This window comes from Antedon mediterranea, chromosome 10 (genome assembly GCF_964355755.1).
Source record: "Antedon mediterranea chromosome 10, ecAntMedi1.1, whole genome shotgun sequence".
NCBI classification, from domain to species: Eukaryota; Metazoa; Echinodermata; class Crinoidea; order Comatulida; family Antedonidae; genus Antedon; species Antedon mediterranea.
The window spans coordinates 11,302,443-11,329,631 of NC_092679.1; the positions used below are offsets into that span (position 1 = coordinate 11,302,443).

The window sequence follows — 27,189 nt, forward strand, 5'->3', positions numbered from 1 at the left end:
CACAACAAAGCGACACAAATCTCAGTGTCAATGGCAGCTTGTGCAGCTCAAGGAAAAAAAAGTGCATGGGAGGGGGTCGCAACTGATGTTGCAACAGCTTAAAGATATAGGAATTGGTAGTGGGTACTGTATGTTAAACAATCGTCAGGTAAGTGACCCTTTGGGTCAGGAAATCCACTAATTAAATTATGATAGCATAAAGGAATACATGGAAATCTAATCATTAGCAAGAGTGTGAAGTAAAAAATGTATTTCTTATCAATTTTATGGACATAATAACTGAACTGTACAAAGTTATCTTCTTGAACATCAAATCAAACCACTGATCATTAGAAGATATGTGAGGTATGTTGCTAGTTATGAGCCATTTGCAATATTTAAACAGTCCACAGCAGTTGTTGTGGTGCTGAATTGATTCAAAATGAACAATCATATTGAGTACATGAACAACATTAAACAGAAAAATGGATAAACAAGCAGAATAGGGTGGATTAAGTTAATGCAAATGCATTAATGTTTTTTAACAAAGATGACATTAAAAATAAAAGATTTTAGACGGAAACTATGCATGGTTTCTTGACAGTTGAATTATGAAAAATGAAAGTTTTGAATACGGTACAATTTGATAAGGCCAAGTAACAAAAATTATATGTTTCCACATTTACAGAAAATTGAATTAATTGTTAATACACTACCTTAAAAACCCAGCCATGAGGAAAAGCTAAGAGCACAGAAAATCATGTACCATGCATTGTCCATTCGCCAACACCAATGGTGGTGGTAGATGATCCAGATATATTATCAGCAGAACGCCTACTCAGTTTGGAGCCGAGGGTTCAACACTATGATTGTACACACAAAAAAAGTACTCAACATAGTTAAATAAGTTTAAAAATCTTATTATGTAACATTCAAAGTTGTTTACATGATTCAACATTACTTTGCGTTTAGCATTGCTATTATAAGAAAAGCATGGACAGGTAAGAATTGTTGCTTGTATACATGTACACAATTTAGGTATATACAAAAAGAGTACTCAGTAATTGAAAGTGAATGTTTGGTCATTGTATGGGATGTGACTTGTGAGCAAGTTTGAACCTTATTTGTATGTATAATTCATCATTGAAACCAACCCTTAAGATGACCCCTTAAGTTCTAAAATGGTAGCAAACTGCCAATTAATGCTGTGGCCCTTAGCCCTTAAACCATATAGATTTGTAATCAAATTAAGCCATCAAGGAGATGAAAAATCATGCAGCATGAAAGAAATAAGATTTTGTGTAGAATTTGATGACTGTAAAGTTAGAAAATGAGGAGATCTACTCATGAATGGTAAAGGAGAGGAAACTTCTAAAAGTGAAACGACCTGTAACTGGAATTTCAAAAGAACTAAACAAACTTCTTGTGCATATGAAAAAAGCCTGCAGTTGAGATGCTATTCAATTGGAGCGATGCAAAAGGGAAGAGAGTTTGGAAACTCCAATGTAGGTTTTAATTATATGTGTAAAAAGTACATAACAAATTCTAGGTTATTTACTATAGTTAATTTTTAGCCAAGTTTCAATAAAAACACTCCAACATTAGTGTTAAATTATTTTTTGACAATTACTTGTTATACTTTGTTTGTTTCAGCTAGAATAACAAACAAACCAGGTCAAATTTAGAACTGCTAAATCCATTATATTGGCCAACTAAGAGAATGGCAACAAAGGAGAAGAAGAACAGTTTCAATATGTGGTAATGCTGCTGGATCATACACTAGATCCTTTTGTTATAACACACGTGACAAACATACCACCTGCATAACTGTTTGGTTGTTCAGCATCATTGTATATAATACTATGGATTTCTTTATAAAGAACATTGCCCAGTTCAATCAGTTTTGTTATTTTTAATACTTACATCCAGGCATATAACACTAGAGACAATACAACTAGCCAAAAAATGCATTGGTGTTGATATATTATGCCTTCCACAATATAACACATTGGCTATAGCCTCTTGAAGTGAGATTTTGGGCCATTGAAGAATGCATGATGATGAATGCACAACATTTTTGGAACAAATTCAAGAAATATTGACACTTAGTGACTTTTGTGAACTATTTGACAAAAGAAGAATTATCAATCAGCGAAATTACAGTTTCTGATACTGCTACAAATTACAAATGCCATAACATTATGATATGTATAAGCTATGGCTAGATAATATTCTGACAGTATGAACTGTTTTTGTGACACCTAATTCAAATACCAAAAAACACAAAACAAGACAAGAAAGTAAAGCAAGAAAGAAAAGATATAAAATTGTGGCCGGGAACAAAATAAAAAAGTATTTCAGACGTACATCAACAATTTTGTTGCTACAGTATGTTGGAATTAGGGTTGATGAAAGCCTTTGACCATCCCTCCATTAAGCACAATTACATCCATGCATTAGGACTGTACAAGATAAGGGGGAAAGGTAGGATATGAATCTGTTTGTAGTATCAGTCTAGGCCATTACTGTACTTGTACTCAAATTTAGACTAATTAAGAATTACAGTAAATAATGTATTTATTATGTCCGTTATGTTCTTTTTTTAAGCTTTAACCTATTCGAAAAAAAGTAAACTGAACGTTGGCGAAATGTAGTAGTATAAATGAAAATGTTATACTTATTATACTTAGTATAGATTAGCGTTTTGTCATTAATCATGATTAAGATGCCATACTCACTATAGCAATTCCAAAATGTATCCTATTGTCTATAATGTAATTACTTTCCCTACCTTCACAAATCAATATCTCCTCCTCTTCCTCCTCAGCTTTCCCTATCATTAATATTATTCATTGTCTCCTGCAATCCTACCTTTCTTTCGCTATTGTAATTGAAGCTTCCCCATCTTCTATATAAATCGTTTTGGTCTCTACAGCTACATATTTGTAATTGTTTCTTATATATCCCACAATACAGCTTTAAATCCTTCTTTCTTTTCTTTTTCTCTGGAAATTGTACGTCATGTAAGAATTTATAAATGATTTAATATATCAAATCAGAAATCTGAATTAATACAGTTCTCCAACTTCTTTAAATTATTGATTTCTTGCAATTGCAGTTTTTATTACATATTGGTATCTTGCATATCATAATAAATGTTATCAGTCTTTCCTAAACCTTTCTTCTTGTTGGTCTTTACAGCATTTTTAAATCTTGTATTATTTATATTGGTATATTGTAATTCTGAACTAACTGTGTCTTCTCACAATTATATCAGTTTGTGGCAATCAATACAGTTCCCCAACTTCTCTTTAAAATATTGATTTCTTGCAGTTAGAGTTTTTATTTATATCATTTGGTATATACGTTTAATTCAGAATAAATGTTATCAGTCTGTGTCAATTAATTCAGCTGTACCTAACTTCTTATGGTCTTTGTATTATTCGTATTGGTATTCTGCAGTTCAGAACTATCTTTTCAGAGTCTCTTCAGTTTCTGGCGATCAATAGCAGTTCTCTCAACTTCTCTTTAAAATATTGATTTCTTGCAGTTACAGGATTTGTTTATTGGTATCCTATTTAATCCTATCAGTCTCAGGCATTAATACAGCTTCCATAACTTCTATAATTTTTCTTTGCAGTTACAGCCGTTTTTATATCCGATTGATATTGGTATACTGTAATTACAACTTTTAGCTATCTTTCTGATCATCTCTGGCAATTGATACAGCTTTCCTTAACTATTAATTTGTCCCACAATCATAGCTTTATTTCGTTTTATAACTTCATATCTTATGTGTCTCCAACAATAATAGATTTCTCTTGTTTATTTTAAATTTCATAGACTATATTTGTATGAACCGATCACAGATGTTTTTATCTTCTCTTGACCTTCTGTGTCTGAATAAACCATCTTCCAATAATCATCAAAATTACTGATGTTCCTAAAACATTAAATAAAGATGTTAATGCTTTCATATTTTAAACTGTATAATATGTAGGCATGTTCAACTATAACAAAATATACTATAACTTTGCATCGTTTGTTTTTATGAATACCTTCTCTTTTTGTTTTTTTACTGAATTCATTTTTCAGAGTTCAAACCCCTTTGTAGGTAAATATGTTGATGTTTATAAAAACCGCTTAGTTTCTTATAAGTAAGTAAATAGTAAGTCAATATCTACCTCTCTCTCTCTCTCTTAGAACATGTTTTGATACCAAACCTAAGTGGAGCAATATCATGTGATCCATGGATATAGCATAAAGAAATGCATATTTTATTTTGTTATCAAAATGATATTATATCAGTTTTTCTTAATATCACATTTTTAAAGCCAAAAATTCAAAATCCATCCAGACTTAGTTTATTCCTAAACTTAAAATGGCATAATATATGTTTCCAAAAATAATTTAAAATGGATACTACACTCAAAACCTTTGGATTTGGAATCAATCAATCTTAAAGTTAAATATTACGTACAAATCATTGGTAATTGATTTTTTTAAATCAAATTATTGCTAAAATTAGAAATTTATGTAATGTATGTACTAAATGATGTCAGTGAGTTTTGCCGAATTTTTTTGCTCAGATTGACTGGACAGTATGCATTAAATGATGCTATTGAGTTTTGTGGAATTTGCTTTGCTCAGACTGACTGACTGACTGACAGTATGCATTAAATGATGTCAGTGAGTGTTGACAAATTTGCTTTGCTCAGACTAACTGGACAGTATGCATTAAATGATGCCATTAAGTTTTGCAGAATTTGCTTTGCTCAGACTGACTGACTGACAGTATGCACTGAATGATGTCAGTGAGTGTTGCCGAATTTCCTTTGCTCAGACTAACTGGACAGTATGCATTAAATGATGCCATTGAGTTTTGCGGAATTTGCTTTGCTCAGACTGACTGACTGACAGTATGCATTAAATGATGTCAGTGAGTGTTGCCGAATTTGCTTTGCTCAGACTAACTGGACAGTATGCATTTAATGATGCCATTGAGTTTTGCGGAATTTGCTTTGCTCAGACTGACTGACAGTATGCATTAAATGATGTCATTGAGTGTTGCCGAATTTGTTTTGCTCAGACTAACTGGACAGTATGCATTAAATGATGCTATTGAGTTTTGTGGAATTTGCTTTGCTCAGACTAACTGGACACTATGCCTTAAATGATGCCATTGAGTTTTGCGGCATTTGCTTTGCTTAGACTAACTAGACAGTACATATTAAATGATGACAGTGAGTTTTGCGGAATTTGCTTTACTCAGACTGACTGGACAGTATGCATTAAATGATGTCAGGGAGTTTTCCAGAATTTGTTTGGCTCAGACAGGTTGACACTGACAGTAGTGGCAGTGACTTAATTAGGATTTCAAATCCAGCAACTCAATGCATTTCTAATCATTGCTATTGGTCAGTTTTGTTTATTTGGTCAGATTGAAGTTGTGGCTGGAAAAAAATAAAAAGTAAAAAAAAAAATAGGAATTCACCATCTTACCAGATATTGCCAATGGGGATACTATTTCAACAGAAAAAACTGCACTTTTGAAGATTAACAACTCTGACATAAAATGTACAAACACCAACACAAATGAGAATAATGTAAGCAAGTAAATCCTGAAAATACAAAATAAATAGGTTAATATAATGATATTAGATTGGTAAATTCTACTTTGTTCCTTCATGATTATCCTGTTGGCTGCTTCTTGAAATCCTTCTCAGTGTTGATAGTATTTGTGTGATTCTGTGTCTAATTATACAACAACCTTCCTTCTGTCTCTTAATTTGAATTAGTTGAATCTAGAAAATATTGCTCATGAATAATATATTGAACAATAACTATGGTTCCTAGAGGGAAGTGCTGCTCTGTTGCTGAAAAGTCCTTATTCAATGGCATCAGAGTCACAGAAATAGGGTTACACCTAGGCAGCCAACAAAAAATTTGAGCTGGATAAAGAATTTAGAGTTTAAAGATGTATTGTCCCGAGAACATAAAAAATGAATTAAAAAATCAGTTTACAAAGTTAATCACTTCCAACGAAAAAAAATGTTTTCACTTATAAAATGACAAAATAAACGGTTAAATTCAACAAAAAACCAATTGGCTGGTAGCCAATTTGACTATTTTTTAAATTTAAATTACTTTTTTTCAGGTAAATATTAGGGAGGTTTCGCAACCTTACGAATACGATAATGAAAACGGGTACGTCACACGTTTGTGAAACTTTTGAGCTGATCCCCATTTCATATACATAAAGTGTATTTGTGTTGACGAATATCACCAGTCATATTCGTAACTACAAAACGAGTATAGTTTTTTATCTATTTTGCACATTTTGCATTTGAATCAGGAATGATTCATGATTATAATATAATTATAGATTTATTGAAAGTAATTTACTAAAGTAATTTACTAAAATGCCAGGTCAATTTTGATAAATACAGTAGAACCTCCATTTTACGTACGGTACGGGACCGAAAGGCGTACGTAAAACAAAGGATTCGTAAAATCAAGGTTGACCTTAAATTGACCCCAAATACGTAAAGATCGTAGCTGGCCGTGTTTGCCTTCTGTACATTATGCAGGTGGTCACTAGCTAGGCCTTGCCTAGACTATTCAGGCCAGGCTAGCAGGCCTAGCAAGATGTGAGGCCTAACTAGAAAAGTACAGTATATACAGGCTGTGCGATGTTTAAATAAAGTGTAAAATATAATTGTTTTCTATAAAAAAAAAACAGTCGCTGCTTTATGGGGAATGCACGTGCGTAGCTTGTCCCACACACAGCAGAATTCCTCACACAGCCATGCTTGTGGCTTTGTGTGCTTTGTTGTTGTTAAATTGCGCCCTCAATGTAAGAAAATGATGACGTCATCGGTTATTTTTAGCGTACGTAAAATCGAGGGAACGTAAAATCAGGGTACGTAAAACACAGGTTCTACTGTAGCAGTTTTTAAAGTCTTCACTCGCTTTGATGTTACGCTAGGCCTAGGCAGCCCAGCACCAAGCAACACGTACATGCGCTTCGCTCAAATTTACCGCAGTCATATTTTGGACAACACCCTTAATATTTCGATGCCGTGCGAGAAACAGATTTTTACTGACTTACGAAAACGGTATCCGAAAACGGATACCGTTATCGTATTCGTAAGATTGCGAAACCTCACTAATATTTGTTTTTTGATCAAATTTTTTGTCAAAGTGAATAACTGACAATTAAATACCATATTCAACAACAAATTTAACAAAATTGTTTTTCAGGGGGACAATATACTGTATCTCATGATGAAGGAATTGCAAAATTATGATTGTGTATCTCCAGGAATCAATGACATATATCTGTTAAAGAGTCAATATCCAATCGGGTTGTAACAGTATCATAAAAGTCCCAGTGGTCTAATGGTTAGAACATCTGCATATTAAACACAAGGTTCTCGATTCTAATTTCGGTTGGGGCGACGGTTTCTTATTCTTACAGATTTGTTCATCTTTATCGTTTAAAATTCTGATGCAAATGTTAACATTTAACAACAAATGTTGTAAAATTTACTTACTGATTATTATGTATGTAGAATGCACACACAACACGTAAAACAGCTGCAAGCAAGGTCCAGACTCCAAACAATCTAACAGCCAATGAGGTAACTGGAGTAAAAACATAAATAATAAATTCAATTACTAATTTTGTTTGACTTCCAACAAATGACATAATCTATTTATTGTTGACAAGCAAAAACATGCATATAAATATATAGTTATAATGCTTACTTAGTTAATTTCTTGATTCAATAACCCAAAACATTAAGATGATGCAGAGAAAGAACCATCTTAACTACTGTACTCCGTTCTCCAGCATTTTGAAGCTTCAAAATGAGAACTGGCCAGAACTCACTCATTTTCTTTTATATCAGATTTTTCTCTGCAAAAACCCCTATTAATACCGTATTAAGAAAACTTTTTTTGGCTGAGTCTAACAGGGAACATCTATATGAAGGGGACAATTTTAAAGTTCTACTGTAATTAAACTAAAAAATATACACTCTATTTTATCTTATATAATTGAACAAACTTCATCATTTTGGAAAGTTTATTGCAATATACAGAACTTACAAAATGAGTCACTTATCAATCATTGGCGAGTAAATAATTGCATATGTAGTGACACTATCAATATAAGAAAACATACAATTGTACATCATTATTCAATGTTATGAAAAACAAATTACAGTAGAATCAGGGAAATGATTCAAAGAGTTTAAACCATCTCAAACTGTATTCATCCTGCTAAACCTTGAAGCAATCAACTTTATTTCAAGTTCATGGTCAACACATATTGTATGCATTCTATAACTTTCATTTATAATTTAAAGATAATTATGAAAAAATAGTCATAAAGTGGCACTAACTGCATAGTAATTTAATCAGCATTTTGCAAAGTTCCTAAAAGAAATATATATTTTTTACTTGCATGCCTGTAGTTATTATAATCGTGTTGACAGTAAACGAAGGGGGACAGTAATTGATACACAAGATTAAAGCCCAATGTTTCATATTATTTTTTCGAAGACCATATATTTTTATGGTCTGCATAATGATTTGTCTGGGATCAAGACAGAGAGCAAGTTTTTTAAGTAAAATAATAATAGGTGACATCGGGTGAAAATCATATCATTCAATCCCGTTCCGAACTCTGAAGAATAAGAAAACTCCTCATGATAATTATTTTAATAATATTTTAAAAGTGATAACACAAAGTTTGACAAAAAAAATGTGTGGTATAAAACGTTTGTAATTTAAATTTGTTCTACTGGTTTTGACCCATGACCTTTTCAAAAAGTATTATTCAGTGGAATAAAATAGTTACTTATATAAATATCTTCAAATAACAAAATTACAAATTAACAGATGCTTACTATATAAATTTACAATAAAATTCAATGACAAAAAACAAGAAGATAGATAGATAAATAAAATTTTATTCGTCATAAAATAAGTAAGATTACATTACGAAAATTGTCTTCCTTGGCAAAAATATAAATATAAAAAGACCATATAAAACATATTTAAAATACTTATAAAACAAATTACACAAACAATTTATAATATACTGTCCAGGTATGAATAGTGAAGGCATCGGAATTACAAACTTTTAAATCGTGAATTAAAAATATGAATAGCTTTGGAACAAAGGATAGTCTAAAACGTGAAGTATTTGATCGTGGTGGTCTAACTCTCCCTGATATATTTACAGTAAATTCATTGTGTAATGAGTGAGAACTGTTTCCCATAATTTTTGTGACTTTACTCAACGTTTGTTTTTCATAAACACCATCAACATCTTTAACAATTGAACCAATTATTCTAGAAGCGGTTTTGCACACTCTCCTTACTTAGTCTAGTCTTATTCTTCTCTGTTAGATTTGCAAACCAGGCAATACATGTTACAACTAGAATAGATTGGATGACAACTTAAGTGTGACATTACTAACTTTAAAAGTATTAAGTTTTCTTAACCAGTACAGCCTTTGATTCCCTTTTTTAACAATCTCATCAATATTCTTATCAAATCTCAATTTATCATCTATGAACGTGCCAAGATATTTATATTCATGGACACGTTCAATAACGTTCCCGTCAAGTTTTAAGTATTCCTTATCGTTTCCGAAGATCGACGTTTCGGAACCATAATGGAACCATTTTCAAGATAAACTGATCGAATTATACAAAAACAACAAACACCAATGGGTGACAGAAAATACTAATTAATTGGTTAATTAACATCAAAGAAGGCCTACAATACCAAGAACTTAAGTTATTAAGCTCCTACTTCTTAATTAATAAACAATTTTAATGTATCCGCTTTGCATAAAATCCCACCAGGATTTATGGTTGGGATTCGTACAATCCCACCAGGCTTTTTTTTAAAAGCGATCAGGATTCCCACCAGGATTCATGTGATATCCCACCGGGAATTATGTCAGGATCCCACTGGCATCCCACTTTTTGGTGACATCATCCCATTAGGTTTTTTTTATTATAATCCTGCAATCCTGTTTGTATCCTGTTGGTATCCCACAGGAGTTTATTTTACCCACTGGGATTTCACTGCCATCCCACTATTTTTTTCATTATATCCCGCCGTTATTTTTGTGGTCCCATCATCTGTGGGCAGCACGACCTAGATGGTACGCGAGCAAAGCAAGCGTACCATCTAGTAGGTCTAATTAAGCTAGACCTAGTTTAAGGTCTAGTTTAAGGACTAGGCTAAGATATAAGTCTTTGCTTGGACGGTTCAATTAGGTTGTGATGTATATAAAATATGAATGAAAACACTTACGGTTTTACAGTAACCAGTATTCATTTCACATCAGTATTGTAAGAAGGCAAAATGAAAAAGACGGGCGAAACACACCACCACCAACGTCGCTTACAGAAACAAATAAATAGACACAATGATTTATGTAGTCAACCAAAATTAGCACCCTGCGAATTACTTCCAAAAGAGAAACTTGTCACAAAATTAGTCCAAATGTTTGATTTGGACTCATTTAAATAAACCCAATTTGTGTTTTGTATCTAACATTAGAATTGAGGGTTGGGGATGAGGATAGATATACAAAGAGGAACAATTTTTTAATATATTCTTTATAGTCTAGGACCTGGGTCAGATTTGTATGAATTTAATTTACTAGATGGTACGCTCGCTTCGCTCGCCTACCATCTAGGTCGTGCCCACAGATGGTTCTCGAATACACAGTAATTTCAGCGTAACAAAACTGGCGATTTCAAATGTACGTACTACAGGACTATAGGCCTATACATTGTCGTTTACAGAAACGAATAAATAGACACGATGATTTATGTAGTCAACTAAAATTAGCACCCTGGGAATTACTTCCGAAGGAGAAACTTATCACAAAATGAGTCCAAGTTTTTGATTTGGACTCATTTAAAGAAACCCAATTTGTGTTTTGTATGTAACATTAGGGTTGAGGGATGGGAAAGCGGATAGGTACAAAGAGGAACAATTTTTAAATATATTCTTTATCCACTCAGTAACGAAATATTTTTTTCATGTTTTATAGGCCTATAAATAATATACCTCTAAATACAGTAAAACATTTGCGATTTAATACTTTTTTTATTTTATTTATTTATTTATTTCTTTTAAATATTCATTGTACACTAATTTTCCCCGTGTATGGCAAGAGATTCCTAATTATATTAGAGAACATTCTTTATTTAGTTTAGTTAAAACTGTCACTGTCATAATCGATTGAAATATTAAAGTACCATGTCACGATACACCACTACGACGTTTATATTTGGTAATTATTAATTAATACAAACGTTGAGAAAGAACTGTCAGTATAAAGTTTATTTGTATATAATAATGTGTTTATATATATAACAGTAGAGCCTATCCACAATCTCGCAAGTTTATTCTCAAAGGGCCCATATATTTACCTACCGTATGTGTTAAACCAAGGGCTCATAAATTTACCTACAGTACTTGTGTTAAACCAAACTCTGGCAGACTGAGAGATTGGGATGTTCCATTCATCGCAAATCAATAGATTTGTATAATCGTATATTAAATCTATCAAAATAGTATTTTTTAAAGAAAATCGGCCTGTCTTCAACATTATGATGGTGTACTCTAGCTGTTCAACCGGTTTTCAGCTATTAAAAACAATTATCGTAGGAGGAGATAGGAAAATGCGAAGCCTCCTCGCATTTTTGTGGCGGGTATTTTTCAAGATGGACATCCATTATACAGTGTATACCACGGTCGGAAAACACCCCTATTTGGGGCAAATCTTGGAACCTAAATTCGTTTTAACCGTCAATAACTTATTATCTAACTTAATTTAATTAGTAAACAGGGTTACATCAGGTGGTTAAAATCAGTACCGAAAGTACGAACCAACTTTATATACCATCGAGTAAAAATTATAGAAGTAAGGCGCGATTTACCGAATTTTGCCCTTACGTAAATTTATATATAGAAGAGAGATTATCTTAACTGTTATAGGATAATTTGACCCCAAGGAACAACATGGAATATGTGCCAAATTTGCTATCCGGGGTGAACATGCCAAAAACCGGGGTCAAAGGTTAAAAATGTGTGGTTCATATATCTCGACAACCACTTGTCGTACAGATTTGGTTTTGGTGTCAAATTGTTCAGAATATAAATATTTATATTCGGTCTAACACAACTTTTAGCCAAAAAATGACCGGAAATGCTTTTACTGACCTTTGACCCAAAAATGAAAACGGTTCTAATATCCCGTCGAGCCGATTTCCGCGCATTGAAAACCTCATCGGAAAATCCCCATCAGTTTTCAAAACTCGATCGCACAATTACCATTGAAGCTAGCGGATTAATTTTTGTTGTATGTTATCAGGCTTTAAATGAGCTTTAATATGATGTGAAAATCGTCTTCTATAAATAGGTTTTTCGTAACGAAAGATCAATTTTGATGACAAAAAAACAATTTTGAATCACCGTTTATGGAAAATATTTATGGATTTTGGTATTAAATTATAGCTAAATCTACATTGAAAACGATAAAACATAGATTACAAACGTATTGTGCATGGTAATTGTGCGAACTACATTTTAAAATGGTAAATGAGGCGTAAATCCCGTTCAGAATTTCGAAGATTGAACCATTATAAGGCCTAAAAAAAAAAATTGTTTCTTTGCTGTCAAGTTTTTTTTTTTTGGTAGGGGGGGGGGGGCCCGCGGGTGGAAAAAAGTTTTTTTTTTTTTTTTTTTTTTTAATGTTAATTTCTCTGTTAATTGTACGCGAATTTGAGAGTAACAAAACACACTGAATAAAACAACGAGCTCAAACATCTATTCATAATTTGTTTCACACTTTAATTCTGTTTTGGGCGCGTTAGGCCCCGTGTCTAAACTAGCCTAGGCTAGGCCTACTACACAGTAGGTCGTTGTTAGCAGGCCTAATTAAATATATAGAAGTTAGTGTATATTTCGGTGTATAAGTCGCACCTGTGTAAAGACGCACCCCCTAACTGAAAGTAGAATATCGGTATTTTGTATATCATCGATGTATAAGACGGCCGCGCCCAGCCTCAACAAGAAGGGAAGTCCCCCATTCCGTCAGTTCTTTCTAACTTGTTATTCATGAGTTTCGCACCTGCAACATCGAGTGCATGGGCTAGCCTCGCTCGATCCTTTTATCGAGAGGCGCACGTTTTCACGGACAATCGTATTCGATTAGTATCTATGTATCCTAGAAGTGTGTACGCTAGGTCTATGCTATAATCAACTGGAGAATATACTAGTCGAATACTGTGTACACAATGTGGTTGCCAAGAAGGGCTCGCTCACGCTGGGGGTACGACGGTCGTGCGTATAACTATAATACTATTCCAATCGTTAACGTTTACAACAAATGAAATTTTATCGGAGCGCCTAAAACAGCTCCATAATGAACAAATCTTTTCATCATATTTAGTATAACATCACACTAAAATGCCTTGAAAACTAGCAGGTTGCTGTTACGCTAGTACACTGTAGCTAGGCTAGGCCTACTCTTTATTTAGACTTTAGTAATACTAATATGGGCCTAGGCCTTACCTTAAAAAGCCCAGGCCTAGCCAACGAGGTGGCGATATCTGTGTGTTGAGGCATTTATGTTCGGTGTATAAGACGCACCCTTAATTTAGAGGTTAAATTTGCGTGTCAAAAGTGCGATTATACACCGAAATATACGCTACGTTATTATTTTTATTGTTTCATCCTCGCACACTCGATTTTTACACCTTTTTGGCCAAAAAAAATCATAAAAAAACTTTTTTTTAAAAAGCGCCCTCAACGTAAACGCCCTTTGCGAAATTAGGGGCGGCGGATGACAGCCTAATCCGGTGAATATTGTAGTGAGTAAAATATTGTACTGTAAAGTACGCGCTAGTTTGTTGTGACGTTTTCCGTTTAATACATCAATGCACCCTATCAGCGAATGGTACGTTCCATATTTTGAACACGTTGTTTAGTTTTCCTCGCTCGACTTCGGCCAGCTCGACGCGAGATGTGTGACAGCAGCGATGTTGGAGATTGACATGTCCTATTCCGTCGTAGAATATCTGGTTTTACACATTAATTTAACAACTTAAAATTGATGTAATGTGCAGAAGATTTATTATTTACCAACGTTACATTTGACTCTGTATACCGCGGTCGAAAGTCATTAACTGCGACCGAAATACTTTAACGGGCGCGACTGCTGATCGCGAGTAAGCCGTGACTTGGCCTAAACTTTTGCTCCGTATTTCAATTTAATAACGTACTTACGGGTAGAAATACGAAAAGAAAACATTTTTTATAATGTTATATACTATTCAGGTAAACAATTAATTGTTTTAATTAACATTGATTATTTTAAATGTGTTTATTTTGACCCATTGTGTGTTTGCCTTAAAAGAGCATCTTAGCCCGGCTTAGATTTGGTGTCATAATCATACGGGCCTAAAATCTTGTTTTACGTATTCAAAAGTTATATATAATAGTATTTATGATTGAAATTATAAATATAAAGTATATTAAAATATTCTAATAATTATACTTACCGAAAATTAGTGTAAAAGAAAGGAAACAGTACACACCGTTTTTAACATACTTTTTCATTTTTTTTTTTTATAATTTTAAATTTCACCATTAAAAAATTCTTTTTTTTCATATACACATCTAAAATATATTTATTAATGAAATATACACTACATTCTAACAAGTACAAAAAAAATTAAATGAATTAGTACAGTAGTTCAAAAGTTACAGATCATTAAAAAATTGCAGTTTTTTCATTTTTTTAGGGAATTCCAGCAAAAATGGGCGCTAAATGCTTTCCTACCACTTTGCGGACCAATAATTTAATTGTTATATCTATAGGTTTAACACAATTTTTAGGCAAAAAATCGTATATTTTTTTACCACTTTAAATAACCATAACTTTAGAACGGGTAATCGGATTTCAATCATTTAAATTGCAAAATTCTAATTACATTAAGTTCTTTATGGTTAACTGAAAGAAAAAGTAAAAAAATTTATCTGAATTTTTTCATTGGGATACCTACTAGTATACTCATTTGTGTCAAAAAAAACAATAAAATATGCACATTTTTCACAAAATTAGCATCATAATTACAGATTTTTATTACAAGTTGGGTAGCAATGGATAGAATATTGTGTATGCTTTCATTTGATACCATACAGTTTGTCCATTGCCATTTTAAAGAATAATTTAACCAGAAAATGTGTTTTTTGGTCATTTTTGGGTCAGAGGTCAGTAAAAGCATTTCCGGTCATTTTTTCGCTAAAAGTTGTGTTAGACTGAATATAAATATGTATATTCTGAACAATTTGATACTAAAAGAACATTTGAATTATTTAATATTATAAATAAACCAAAATAAATTTACACTATTTAATATACTCATTTTTGAAAAAAAATTATAAAATATGCGCATTTTTAACAAAATTAGCATCATAAGTACAAATTTTTAATACAAGTTGGGTAACAATGGATAGAATATTTTATGGGCTTTCATTTGATACCAAATAGTTTTTCCAAACACTTAAATTATTTAATATTATATAAATAAATATAATAATTTTGCTACCAAATATTCATTTTTTCTATAAAAGTAATCAAAATATGCACATTTTCCATACAATTAGCGTCATAATTAAATATTTTCAATACAAGTTGGGTAGCAGTGGGTAGCACATTATGTATGCTTTCATTTGATACCATACAGTTTGTCCATTTGCATTTTAAAGAATAATTTAACCCGAAAATGTGTTTTTTTGGTCATTTTTGGTTCAAAGGTCAGTAAAAGCATTTCCGGTCATTTTTTCGCTAAAAGTTGTGTTAGACCGAATATAAATATGTATATTTTGAACAATTTGTCACCAAAACCAAATCTGTACGACAAGTGGTTGTCGAGATATTAGAACCACACATTTTTAACCTTTGACCCCGGTTTTGGACATGTTCATGTTTTATCCGATTCTCACCAAACTTAGCCACAATGATCAATGACCCATCATATAATTGTGGTTAAAATTTGAAGGGTCAGGGTCAAAGATCAAGGTCCACATAAAAAAAATAATAAAAATAAAAAAACCTCAGCGGGAATTGAACCAGCAACCTCAACTGTGAGAGGCTGGATACATAACCATTACACCAAACTCTCATCCACAACTTTAGTGTGCACGTTAGCCTATTTACACATAGAACTAATTTTTAAAAATATATATTTTTCAGGGACATTTTATGTAGAGGAATTTTACAGTAGGCGGAGGTTTGTACTCTCGGAGTACCCTCTAGTTTGTATATTTGTTTATATTATATCTAACATTACCAACACACACCATAAAGATTCAAATGGCGATCAAAAGTGGTTAATACCTATTTACAGTATTGTATAGCATTACAATACTATTTATGTTTATTCTCCAAGGGCCCATAAATTTACCTACTTTTGTTAAACCATGGAGGTGTGCAAGCATGGTTAAACCAAATAATTTGGAATGTTCCATTCATTGCAAATCAATACATTTGTATAAACGTATATTAAATCTATCAAAATAGTATTTTTTAAAGAAAATGGAATATTTGCTTCGAAACCTCAATTTTTACCGATTTATTAAATTATTTAATAAGTGGAGTATGTATCAAGCTACTATATTAAGCAAGTACGTTAGGAAGAAATGTACCGAAGGAATTTAAGAAGGTTTAAATTTGCTATGCAGCGGTCGTAACCCTATCTATGTAGGCGGCTGAAACGCGCTTTGGTCATGGTTGCTGTTTTATGTATACGCTGTATCTTGGCATAAACTTGATTCCGTATTTCAATTTAAATTGCACCTTACGGTTAGAATAATCGAAAAAGAAATAAATTAAACATATTAACTTTATATTATAGAGGTAATTACTTAGTTTAATTTGAAATTTGTCTGCTTTCTTCCCGATATTTCTTCGGCCGAATTTAGCGTTAGGCTTAGGCCTATATATAACTTAACTTGTAGGCGCGGCCGAATCTACGCCCGGCCCGGTGCTCGAAATGGAATCGAACACATAATAAGCACGGGCTTAATTCTTATTTTTAGCGGTTCGAAAATCAATTAAAATAATATTTATGATTATAATTTAAAAATTTAAATTCTAGAATTATAAAAAAATGTATACTTACGACAAATAATATTTAATGCAAAGAAACAATACCCACACAGTTTTTTAACACAATATATTTTTTTTTACATTTTAACATTTTTTAACAATATTTTATGTTGTATTTCAGAAATACCTACCCATCAATATAAATAACTAGGCTCGCACTGGCCGATCGCCAAGTCGCCATGGGCGAAAACGTTTCTGGATTAGCGAAAAATAAAACGTCTACTTTAGCCATTTTGGCGATGACATATGATAAAATAGATAATTAAATAATCATTTTAGCGAAAGCATAAAGTCCAACTGAAAGGTCCATTTGTCGATCTCCAAGCATTTATTTTGTTCGTTATCACGTTGTTTACTTCAAGCTCCATTTTTCGTCAACTTGTTTCATTGTACCAGGCGTCTCATTGTTATTTCAAAAAGATGGAGATAGCAGAGGTAGACTGCACAGAGAGACAGACGTTACATGACACATGGATGATGAAGTCTACCCAAACTATCACGTGTTGTGCGCTGCACAAACGATCGACTACGTAGCCGACGGTCGGCTAATTACCTGGATTGTCTATTTTTCGATAGGGGTGTACTTTTCAGATTAAAAAGAAACATTATAGTATCTTTGATGAATGACGTCTTAATCTTATCGAAATAAAAAATGTATGCGTTATGCATTTTAGAGTCTTCCAATTTAATGTAGTTTCATATTTTACCCTTAATAAACTTCCCTCGTGCGTCAGTGTAAACAAAACAACATGCGGGAAATGGTAGAGTCTAACGGGGATTTAGCTAAACACACACGTGCATCTGTGTTGTGTAAATAAATAATAATCGGGATAAATTTCTCGCCCTGACAGAAACGCTTTGGCGCAGCCTTGAGGGGGATGGAAAGACGTGTAGGCCTACTCTGTGCTTTGGCCTATATTATCTTACGTTTAACAACGATACGAGTGTTCGTTTGCTAGGAATTTTCGGCGGTTCTGCAGTTTCGCACCTCTTGAGCATACCCAATTTAAAAACATTAACCCGCTGCGCGGCGGTGATTCTAAGGACACGATTTTCGCATGGTACGCCATGGAAGCCGTCACACGCCAACATGACCAGCCAAGCGTAAAAAACAAAAGTAACATAGCGTTCAGGGGATTTCAGAAAACTGTAAAATATTTCTTATTAAATTGATAACTGTATGAATGCTGTATGATTAAAAACAATTTGAACAATTGTTTTGATCATGTAAAAAAAATACAAAAAAAAAATATTTTTTTTAATCATACAGTGATTTAGGCATGGTTCTTTATCTCAATGCCTTACAAAAATGTTCAGGGAACAGTGTATAGACCTGTTGTTGACATAGATAAATTGACTAAAATGTTTTTACCACTATATTTCAAAAATTTTAAATTTTGGCTATAAACCGATTCATTTGGCTAAATAAACAAGAAATATTTCTTACAAAAAACGCTGCTCGCTTATTGAAAAATATTTTTTATTTCAAATGTTTTTGAATGTGTCATTTTATTGTCACATAATAGATAGTTATTTTACCTGAAAAAATGTAATTTAAAGCAACAAATACTTAAATTGTCTGTCAGACAATGGTTTTTGGGTTTCTTTTCATTTTTTATATGTGAATAAATATTACTTTTTTGTTACAGAAGTGAATACTCAATTTCTGTCACTTTAGTTAATTTTATTGCTAAGGTCAAATCTGGGGGTCACTTCATCACCCTAGATATTTCAATTGTGAAGTATCCTATTACAAACACAAACTTTAATGGACTGTTTCGATAATAATTCAATGAATATCTGACACTGACAGTGAATATAGGGATTTGTAATTTTAGCATGACATGTCCTAATAGACTCTTTCCCAGCCGTTTTTTGGGTCTACTGTAGCAGCTGGAATCAATAAATCATAGTGGAGTTTCCATTTTCACAAAACTGTCTGTCCTTAGAACTATAACTGCTGCTTGCTTTAGCTTCTGATTGAGTAGTCCTAATGGGACGTAGCGGGCTAGAGCAGCAGCGTGAAAAATTTGACTTTAGCCATTTTGGCTATAGATAAACTGATTTGACTAAAAAAAATATTTTGACTTTCGCCAAATGGCTAAACAAAATGAAATGTTAGTGCTACCCCAGAATAACCTTACTAAAATACATATTACATTCTATGCAATGCAAAAAAAAAGAAAGTCAATTCATACACTGGTTCAAAAGTTACGAATCATTTAAAGACGGGTTCTTTTTGGGCATTATTGAGATATTTGGAAAAAATGAGCGCAGAAAGCCCTAAGACCAATTTTGGAGAGCGATATCTAAAAAAAAAATGTCGAGATCATCCTTTTTAACTTTGCTAACCACAGACTTAGCCTCAACCACACATACCAAGCCTGCGTGCAGAGGGTCCGAGGACAAAGTCTAAGAAGGGGGCTGGGGATGACTTTTGTTGATTGTGTCTCGAAATAATCGTACCTTGGTCTTCAGAACCTGCATAGAGTCTCTGAACAGTTGAACTTCCAGATATAAAACAGTTAAGTGTGTTTCCAAATGCCATGACACCAACTACACCGATCCAACTCCTCAAAAATGACTCAAACTTTGTTGTTGGTAACATCTGAATAGTATCTAAAAAAATAAAAATCAATAATTTGCAGACGTATGCAAACAAAAGCACTACACATCATACATCGCATGGTTAATCTGTACAATTATAAAATACTGAATTTCTATTACAGTGGCGGATCTAGGATCTGACAAGGGGGGGTGGCCACGAAAGTGGCAAACGAGGCGCGTAGCACCGATCAGGGGAGGGTTTGGGAAAATTTTTGAAAAAATAGATGCTTACACACTGTTTAATAGGCTAGAGAAACTGTTTCCATCAAACTTAATAACAAATATTACATAATGTAAATTTAAATAAATCCTTCCTAAATACATACAGATCTTTTTCGACGAACTAATAATAAACTTTGATCGAAAAACCTTAAAAAAAAATGAACATTTGGTAATGCGGTACTCCGAAAATGCCTCAATAGTGCATGTGTTGTGTATGTACCGTGTTTTGGAGGTCTGTTAACCTCAGAGATATATACCCTACAGCCGGGTGAATAACTCAATGTAATTTGGTATACAATGATTGCAGTAATCGCCGTGTCTATAACACAAATCAAAAAACGCCAAATACGCCACATACTTTTTTCATTTCATGTTTATTTTATGCCTATAAAATAATAAAAGAACACCATGTTTCTCGTTTATTTTTATCGTTTATACTGCATACCATAATATTATACAAAAAAACCTTCATGCGCGAGAAAAAAGTTCCCGATATTTACACCCCACGCTTACGCTTGCACACACGGACCAGGGCGGCGGAAATTAACTGCTGCAATGGAAAATGGTATATTTTTGGAGAGTGATGACGTCAGCATTCACACGAGGAGGAGGAGGAGGGGCCGGGGAGCGAGCTAGACAACGTGATGCTGGTAGTTTTAGGAGTGCATGTGTTTTGAAAATAACTCAGTTGTGGGTATTGTCCGAAGATTTTAAATCGCGTTTTCTTTTTAAACTCTTTGAATTCATAATAGTAATTGAACTCTTAGCTCTTTCACTGTGTAGGCCTAGGCCTATTTACACAACTATTAATGCTAACCCTCCTAGTAGTAGGACCTAGGTAGGCCTACTCTTCTTAATTAAAAGATTAATCCACGTCTAGCGCGACGGTCAATCGCGGGTAGGCCCTAGGTGTTTTTTTTTTTAGAATTAAGGGGGGTGGCTAGCCACCCTATTCACCCCCCCTAGATCCGCCACTGTATTAGTACCAACCCACGTTTAGGCTTCCATTTTGTTACCCTAGACATAGGCATCCCAAGGAGTTGTGTTGTGACAGTTTTAAAAAAGTTACTGGCACAACATGTTCCACCCCCTATTTTTAAATGTCCAACCTCTATTCAATTTCAAAATGACACACATGGACCAAAATCCCAATTGTGAACTACTTTTTATTATTATTTTAACAATTTTAGGCAGAATGTCATACTACAGTACAAGACAGATATTATGGCGGATTATTGCTTTTGTTTAGGTATATTATGATCTTAAAAAAAAAAATTGAAAACTAATAATATAGGGCCTGTTTCTGCTGTAAAAAAAATAACAGATTTAAATAATTATGTTACTAAATTACCCCTAATTTCTTGGCAGTAGAAACAGGACAAATTTAAAATAACTCAATTCAATTCAAAAATCTTTAAAATGGACCTGAAATGGGTTTTCGATTTTTTTTATTTAGAATGATGTTTTGGGGGCTATTAAGTGTTGCTAGAATGTATATTGTTACAAAATATAAATTGGCCCTTTTGGGGAAAGCCCCATTTGAAAATCAAAAATATTCACTTTGCAAATATATTCCTATCCCTCCAATGGACAATTTGCAGTTTTTTGGCTATAACTCTTGAAATCTATGGAGTATTTTCCAAAAAATGCTTGTGCATTTGCAGAAACGTAATTAGAATTTTTTTAGATAAAGTCATTACCGTATAAACGGTTATTCATCGAGTAAATGACGATTTAAAATCTTCAAATCAACGGTTTTTTCCTGGCAATACCGAAGTTAGCCTGGCAACGTTGTCTGGGATACAGCGCCGTGTGCAATGATGCGTATCCATATTTTAATTTCGTGTATTTTGTATATCGTTCGTAATTTATACTGCTAAAATGTGTTAGTTTCTTTAGCTTTTAGTTTAGCAGAATTAAATTAGTAATATGAGATGATAATTCATTTGTCACAAATCAGGCAGTTCGAAAACCAATTTTATTCATATTTTACTTTGGCTTGACAATGAGCGCAGCAAGTTGTTGATATCGCTTTGGTCCTTGAATTGGATGCACATGAAACGGAGCCTCGCCGCCGCATGTGGGTGGGTGGTGGATCGACTTCGTGCGCTGGATTGGGGGCCTACAGTAGGCCTAGTAAAGGTTTGGGAGGTAGGCCTTCTAAATTCGGGTTTTAGAACAAACAAAGTAAATTTTAGGGACCTATATTTCAACAACATTAGATATTGAATAAATTAGTATTAGTGTCAACGCTTCGCGTATCTTTTTAGGCCGTCGATCATTCACTGACTATTGGGCAGCATACACGCCCTCGATATCGTCGTCGTGAATATAGAGGCTTCCGACGGCCGTTAAAATAGAATATTGCAATGGCATGAGTAATTTTCGCTAATTTACCAAGGTATCTTAAAATTTCGTTTTTTCTCAAAATACTATACATTTTGTTTTTATTTGTATGGGTTTGTGTGAATTGGAAAAAAAAAAATAAAAATTTCAGGTCGATTTTAATCATCCCACACGGGGCAATTCAAATAAAAAGGTCTGGATTAAAATGATCTTACAAAATGTATACAAAATATCACAATACACAGTACAATATAACAAGAGTCAAAGTTTTCAAGAATTTAAGAGTCGGATGGCCACTGGCAAAAATGATTCCTTTTCCGGTTTGTTCTACATGCCAGGCATCGAAAGCGACGCCCATGAGGCATGAGCTCGGAAACCACTGAACAAGGCATGGTTAATAATTTTTAGAATAGCTCTACTTTTTTCTAGAGTTTGCATGTCACAGAAAGAAGATAAGCTATAAAATCGTTGTATTGTTTTTATTATTGCTTTTACTAATCATGTCGTCATTTTATTGGACGTGTGAAAATATTATTATCATCAATGGAAGCATAGATGGATAATCTATAGTTCTAGAATGAAAAGTTTTTTATATTTATTTTGTTTTATGTATGCAAAATGCATATTTGTCTAATTATCAATATCATCGATCTTTATCGTACTAGTGTATATGGGCCTTTACTTGAATTAAAAACCAGAAGCCTCCTCCAGTAAACAATTAGAATTAGTCATAGGACATACATTACTGTAAACACAATATCTGTGGTCACAACAAAAGAATTGTTTACAGATCACTGAATTTGGTTTACAAAATAACCACAAATGAAATACAAACCTTTAGCTAAATTCTAACAAATTCAATCATGCTGAATTTACAGTTTAAAGGGGTAGAAGGAAATGGTAAACTCAAGGCCTCAAATTTGGGGATTTTAGGGGCAAAGCCAGTTTGCCGCCAGTTTTTCATTAAGGGGCAACAAGGCCAACTTGAAAGGTGCACCAAGGCCATTATTAAAAGTACAGTAGTACAGTACATCTTCAAGCTCGAGTGGGAGTCGAGCAATAGTTTTAATATTTATTTCTAAAAAACGTGAAATTGAAAACAAAAGATTTTATAGCCGAGGGCTAGACTCCAAACTCCAATGTTAGAGGGAACCAACAAGACGGCGCCTGCAATCGGCCAATCAGATATGCCTTACGTAGTACGTCGCTACTATTAGGTATCCCAATGTAAAAATTCAAATTAATGATGGTACTTTTTCTTTCAGTTAATCAGAAGGAACTTACTGAACATAAACTTTTGCAATTTAAATGATTGAAATCGGATTATCCATTCAAAAGTTATGGTCCGTTAAAGTGCCCAAAAAACAGTGATTTTTGCTTGAAAAATGGCACTTTTTCTAATTATATTTGAACCTATTTTTGAAGGGTTATAACTTTTATACTAATAATTTTAAAGTTCTTATTTTTTCCAAACCCATAGATACAACAGAGTTGTACAAGAATTTTTTTTTTTGGGTGTCCGACATTTTTTTTTTTAGATATCGCCCTCCAAAATTCGTCCGAGGGCTTTTTACGCGTGATTTTCCCAATGTCTCAAAAATGCCCAAAAAGTTCCTGTCTTTAAATGATTCATAACTTTTGAACCAATGTGTGAATTAACTTCTTTTTTTTTGCATTGCATAAAATGTAATATGTATTTTAGTAAGGTTATTTATATTGACAGGTAGGTAATTCTGAAATACAACATAAAATATTGTTAAAAAATGTTAAAATGTGAAAAAAAAAAATATTGCGTTAAAAAACTGTGTGGGTATTGTTTCTTTTCATTAAATATTATTTTTCGTAAGTATACATTTTTTTAATAATTCTAGTATTTAAAGTTATATTTATAATCATATATTATTTTAATTGATTTTCGAACCGCCAAAAATAAGAATTAAGCCCGTGCTTATTATGTGTTCGATTCCATTTGGAGCGCCGGGCCGAACGTGGACTCGGCCGCGCCTACTACAAGTTAAGTTATATAGGCCCCTAGCTAAGGTCTAAATAAAAGCCTGACGAAAATTCTGCCTAAGAAATATCGGGAAGAAATTTTTTATTTAACAAAGTAATTACCTCAATGGTATAATTGTAACATGTTTAATTTTATTTCCCTTTCGATAATTCTAACCGAAAGTTGCACTTTGAATTGAAATATACGGAATAAAATTTAGGCCTAGAAACAGCGTAGACATACAACGGCAACACAGGCCAAAGCGCGTTTTGGCCGCCTACATAGAATGGCTTACGGCCGCTGCATAGCAAAATCAAAGCTTCTTAAATTTCTTCGGTACATTTCTTCCTAACGTACTTGCTTTATATAGTAGATTTATAAATATTCCACTTATTAAATAATTTAATAAATCGGTAAAATTGACGTTTCGAAGCAAATATTCCATGAGAGGCGACATTTTTCGACATGCCTCGTGTGCGGCGAAGACTAGTTCAGAAAATGGAACAGTCCACTGCAGGGGTTATCCAATCATTAATTAACGCGCTAATACATGCATACCATGCACATTGTCTGGGCGACGGTAATTTAGTAATAAGCGGAGAACTGAATCCCCCCCCCCCCCCCCCCGTAAGGAAAATGGTAAACACTGATATTTATGGTAGGGATTATTTTTTTCAGTGGTTGGTCTTGTTGGCCTCTTCGCACGAGGTCCACGCAAAGTCAAATAAAACGATGTGGTTTATCAAACAGAAATATAAATTAGCTTCAATTCAATACTAAATTAGCCAGATTTTGATAATGAGAAAGACTAAAAAATTCAATTTTTATCGTTAAAATTGACATTTGAGGCGGATGTACATAATAATAATAACCGATTTACATATCAAAATAAAGAGTATTTAAAGCCTGATAACATGCAACAAAAATTACTCCACCACCTATTATGGACCTCGTGCGATCGTGTTTTGAAAATGGGTAGGTGTTTTCCAAAGTTATTTTTAGCGCGCGGATTTCGGCTCGCCGGCTTTTGTACCTCATTTTTAACTCGCGTTTTCTATTAAAATATTTAATAAACATAGATTAAAAATATATGAAAATAATCCCTTAAACAAGATCTTTCCAGACATAATTTTTATTCACATGTGTATATAAGAAATAGTATATTTTTAACTTCAAAAACACGTCACTTTTTGAAATTTCACGAACGTGTTAAAATCGCGGTAACGAAAATCCGCTTCATTGGGATACCTACTACTATTGGACCCCATTGGAAATGGGCTGGTTTTTCCGGCCTAATGGGTGTTCCTGATGCTCGTTATTTTGTCTTTTGTCTGTTTGTTATTTTAATGTTGAGCATCAAATAAATTCAATCAATCAATCAATCAATTATACGCCTGTGTTGAGCCTATCTGCATGAGATCGATACACAACGCAGCATATTAAGCGTATGAACACGGACGCATTTCATATAATCCTTGTATACAAAAAATGCGATTAACAATATATTTAATTTATAAAAAAAACATTGTGCTTCAAAAAGAATGTGTTGTAATGTATAAGGTCTTAATTGGATTACCATTTTTTATATAAATGTTTTTGAACACATTTACGGCTGTCATCTTGTTGGTTCCCCCTCCTGTTGGAATCACTTTTCAGTCTGGAGTACGCCCTCTAGCCTTCAGCTTATAAAAACTCTCTGCTAAAAACGGAAGATACTGAAGTCAAGCGCGAAAACATGTGGTTTCTCTTTGCCCTACACAATATGTCTTGTAGTGTTATTTTTGTAAACAAAAATGAAATACCTGTACGGTACGTTTCTATCGGCATCCATTTGTAGACGATGAACTGAACATACACCTACAGTAGGCCTAGTCTAGTTTTTACTTTAATATTTATTAGCGTAGGTAAGTGTAGCTAGTTTGCCGGTGGAACATCGTGCCTCTAATTCAGTCTCCAGTTGTAATTTTGCACTGTCGTAAGTGACGATAAAATTACTAAATTACATGATGATGACGCAAAAAACAATTCAATTTTTAACTATAGTCAGTATAAGCTATAGAGGTAAATACTTTCTTTAGATGTTATTGCTATTTAATTAAACAAATAGGTATCCTTGCTTATCCAAGGCCTTGCAATCTCAACTAAATGTAGTCTAGCAAGGATTGCCTACAGTAGACTTACCTTTCATTCAATCGGAATGAATGACAAGAATCTATTGGATCATTTTTCAGGTCATGTTTGCTCTAATGTAATTAGGTTATATGCATGATATGCATATAACCTCTTGATTCTGTCAAAATCTTTATTTATTTATTTATTCTTTCCTTAGCACTATTTTGTCCGTGCATTATCTTGGCATCAGTTTATTCTAGCTAAGTCAAGTTTTCAGAGTATATTCCTCATGGCCAGGAATCGATGTGGTTATATTTTCACGATGCGTAATAAAAAATTACGCGGTCTACGCGCGATTTTACGAAATCACGTTTGTAATCATATCTTCACAAGCATGAATCACAATTAAACAAAATTTGGTACTCATAAATTTCAGGTCATATTTCATCATATGGCAATAAAATTACGTGCGTAGCGCATATAACGCTTGCGTACGCGCGCTTAAAATGTTCAAAATTGTCAAAATTTATTTTCGATGAAATTAGAGTACGTTTCAGGCAATTTTAAGCATTTAAAAAATTGCCATGAGTGCGCAGATTTTTGCACGCGCACTGCGCGTTAAACGTTAATGCGCACTCTTTTTGCCCGATTTCTGTTTTACAATCTTTCTTTAATAATATCATCATATTTGATTCAGGTTTCAACTCGAAATTG

General features: G+C 33.3%; 1 protein-coding gene across 1 annotated transcript in view; it reads right to left on the bottom strand.

The window, feature by feature from the left end:
- Window positions 1–2,597: 2,597 nt before the first annotated feature.
- The window catches only part of LOC140060666 (ergosterol biosynthetic protein 28 homolog), a 31,156-nt gene continuing 6,564 nt past the window's right edge, over window positions 2,598–27,189 (bottom strand). Inside the window, exons 2-5 of the mRNA XM_072106967.1 lie at window positions 19,662–19,814; window positions 7,536–7,626; window positions 5,482–5,600; window positions 2,598–3,922 (exon numbers count right to left, since the gene is read on the bottom strand). Coding sequence (XP_071963068.1) covers window positions 3,855–3,922; window positions 5,482–5,600; window positions 7,536–7,626; window positions 19,662–19,803 — 420 coding nt within the window. The 5' untranslated portion in view covers window positions 19,804–19,814 and the 3' untranslated portion in view covers window positions 2,598–3,854. The remainder of the gene's footprint in view (window positions 3,923–5,481; window positions 5,601–7,535; window positions 7,627–19,661; window positions 19,815–27,189) is intronic.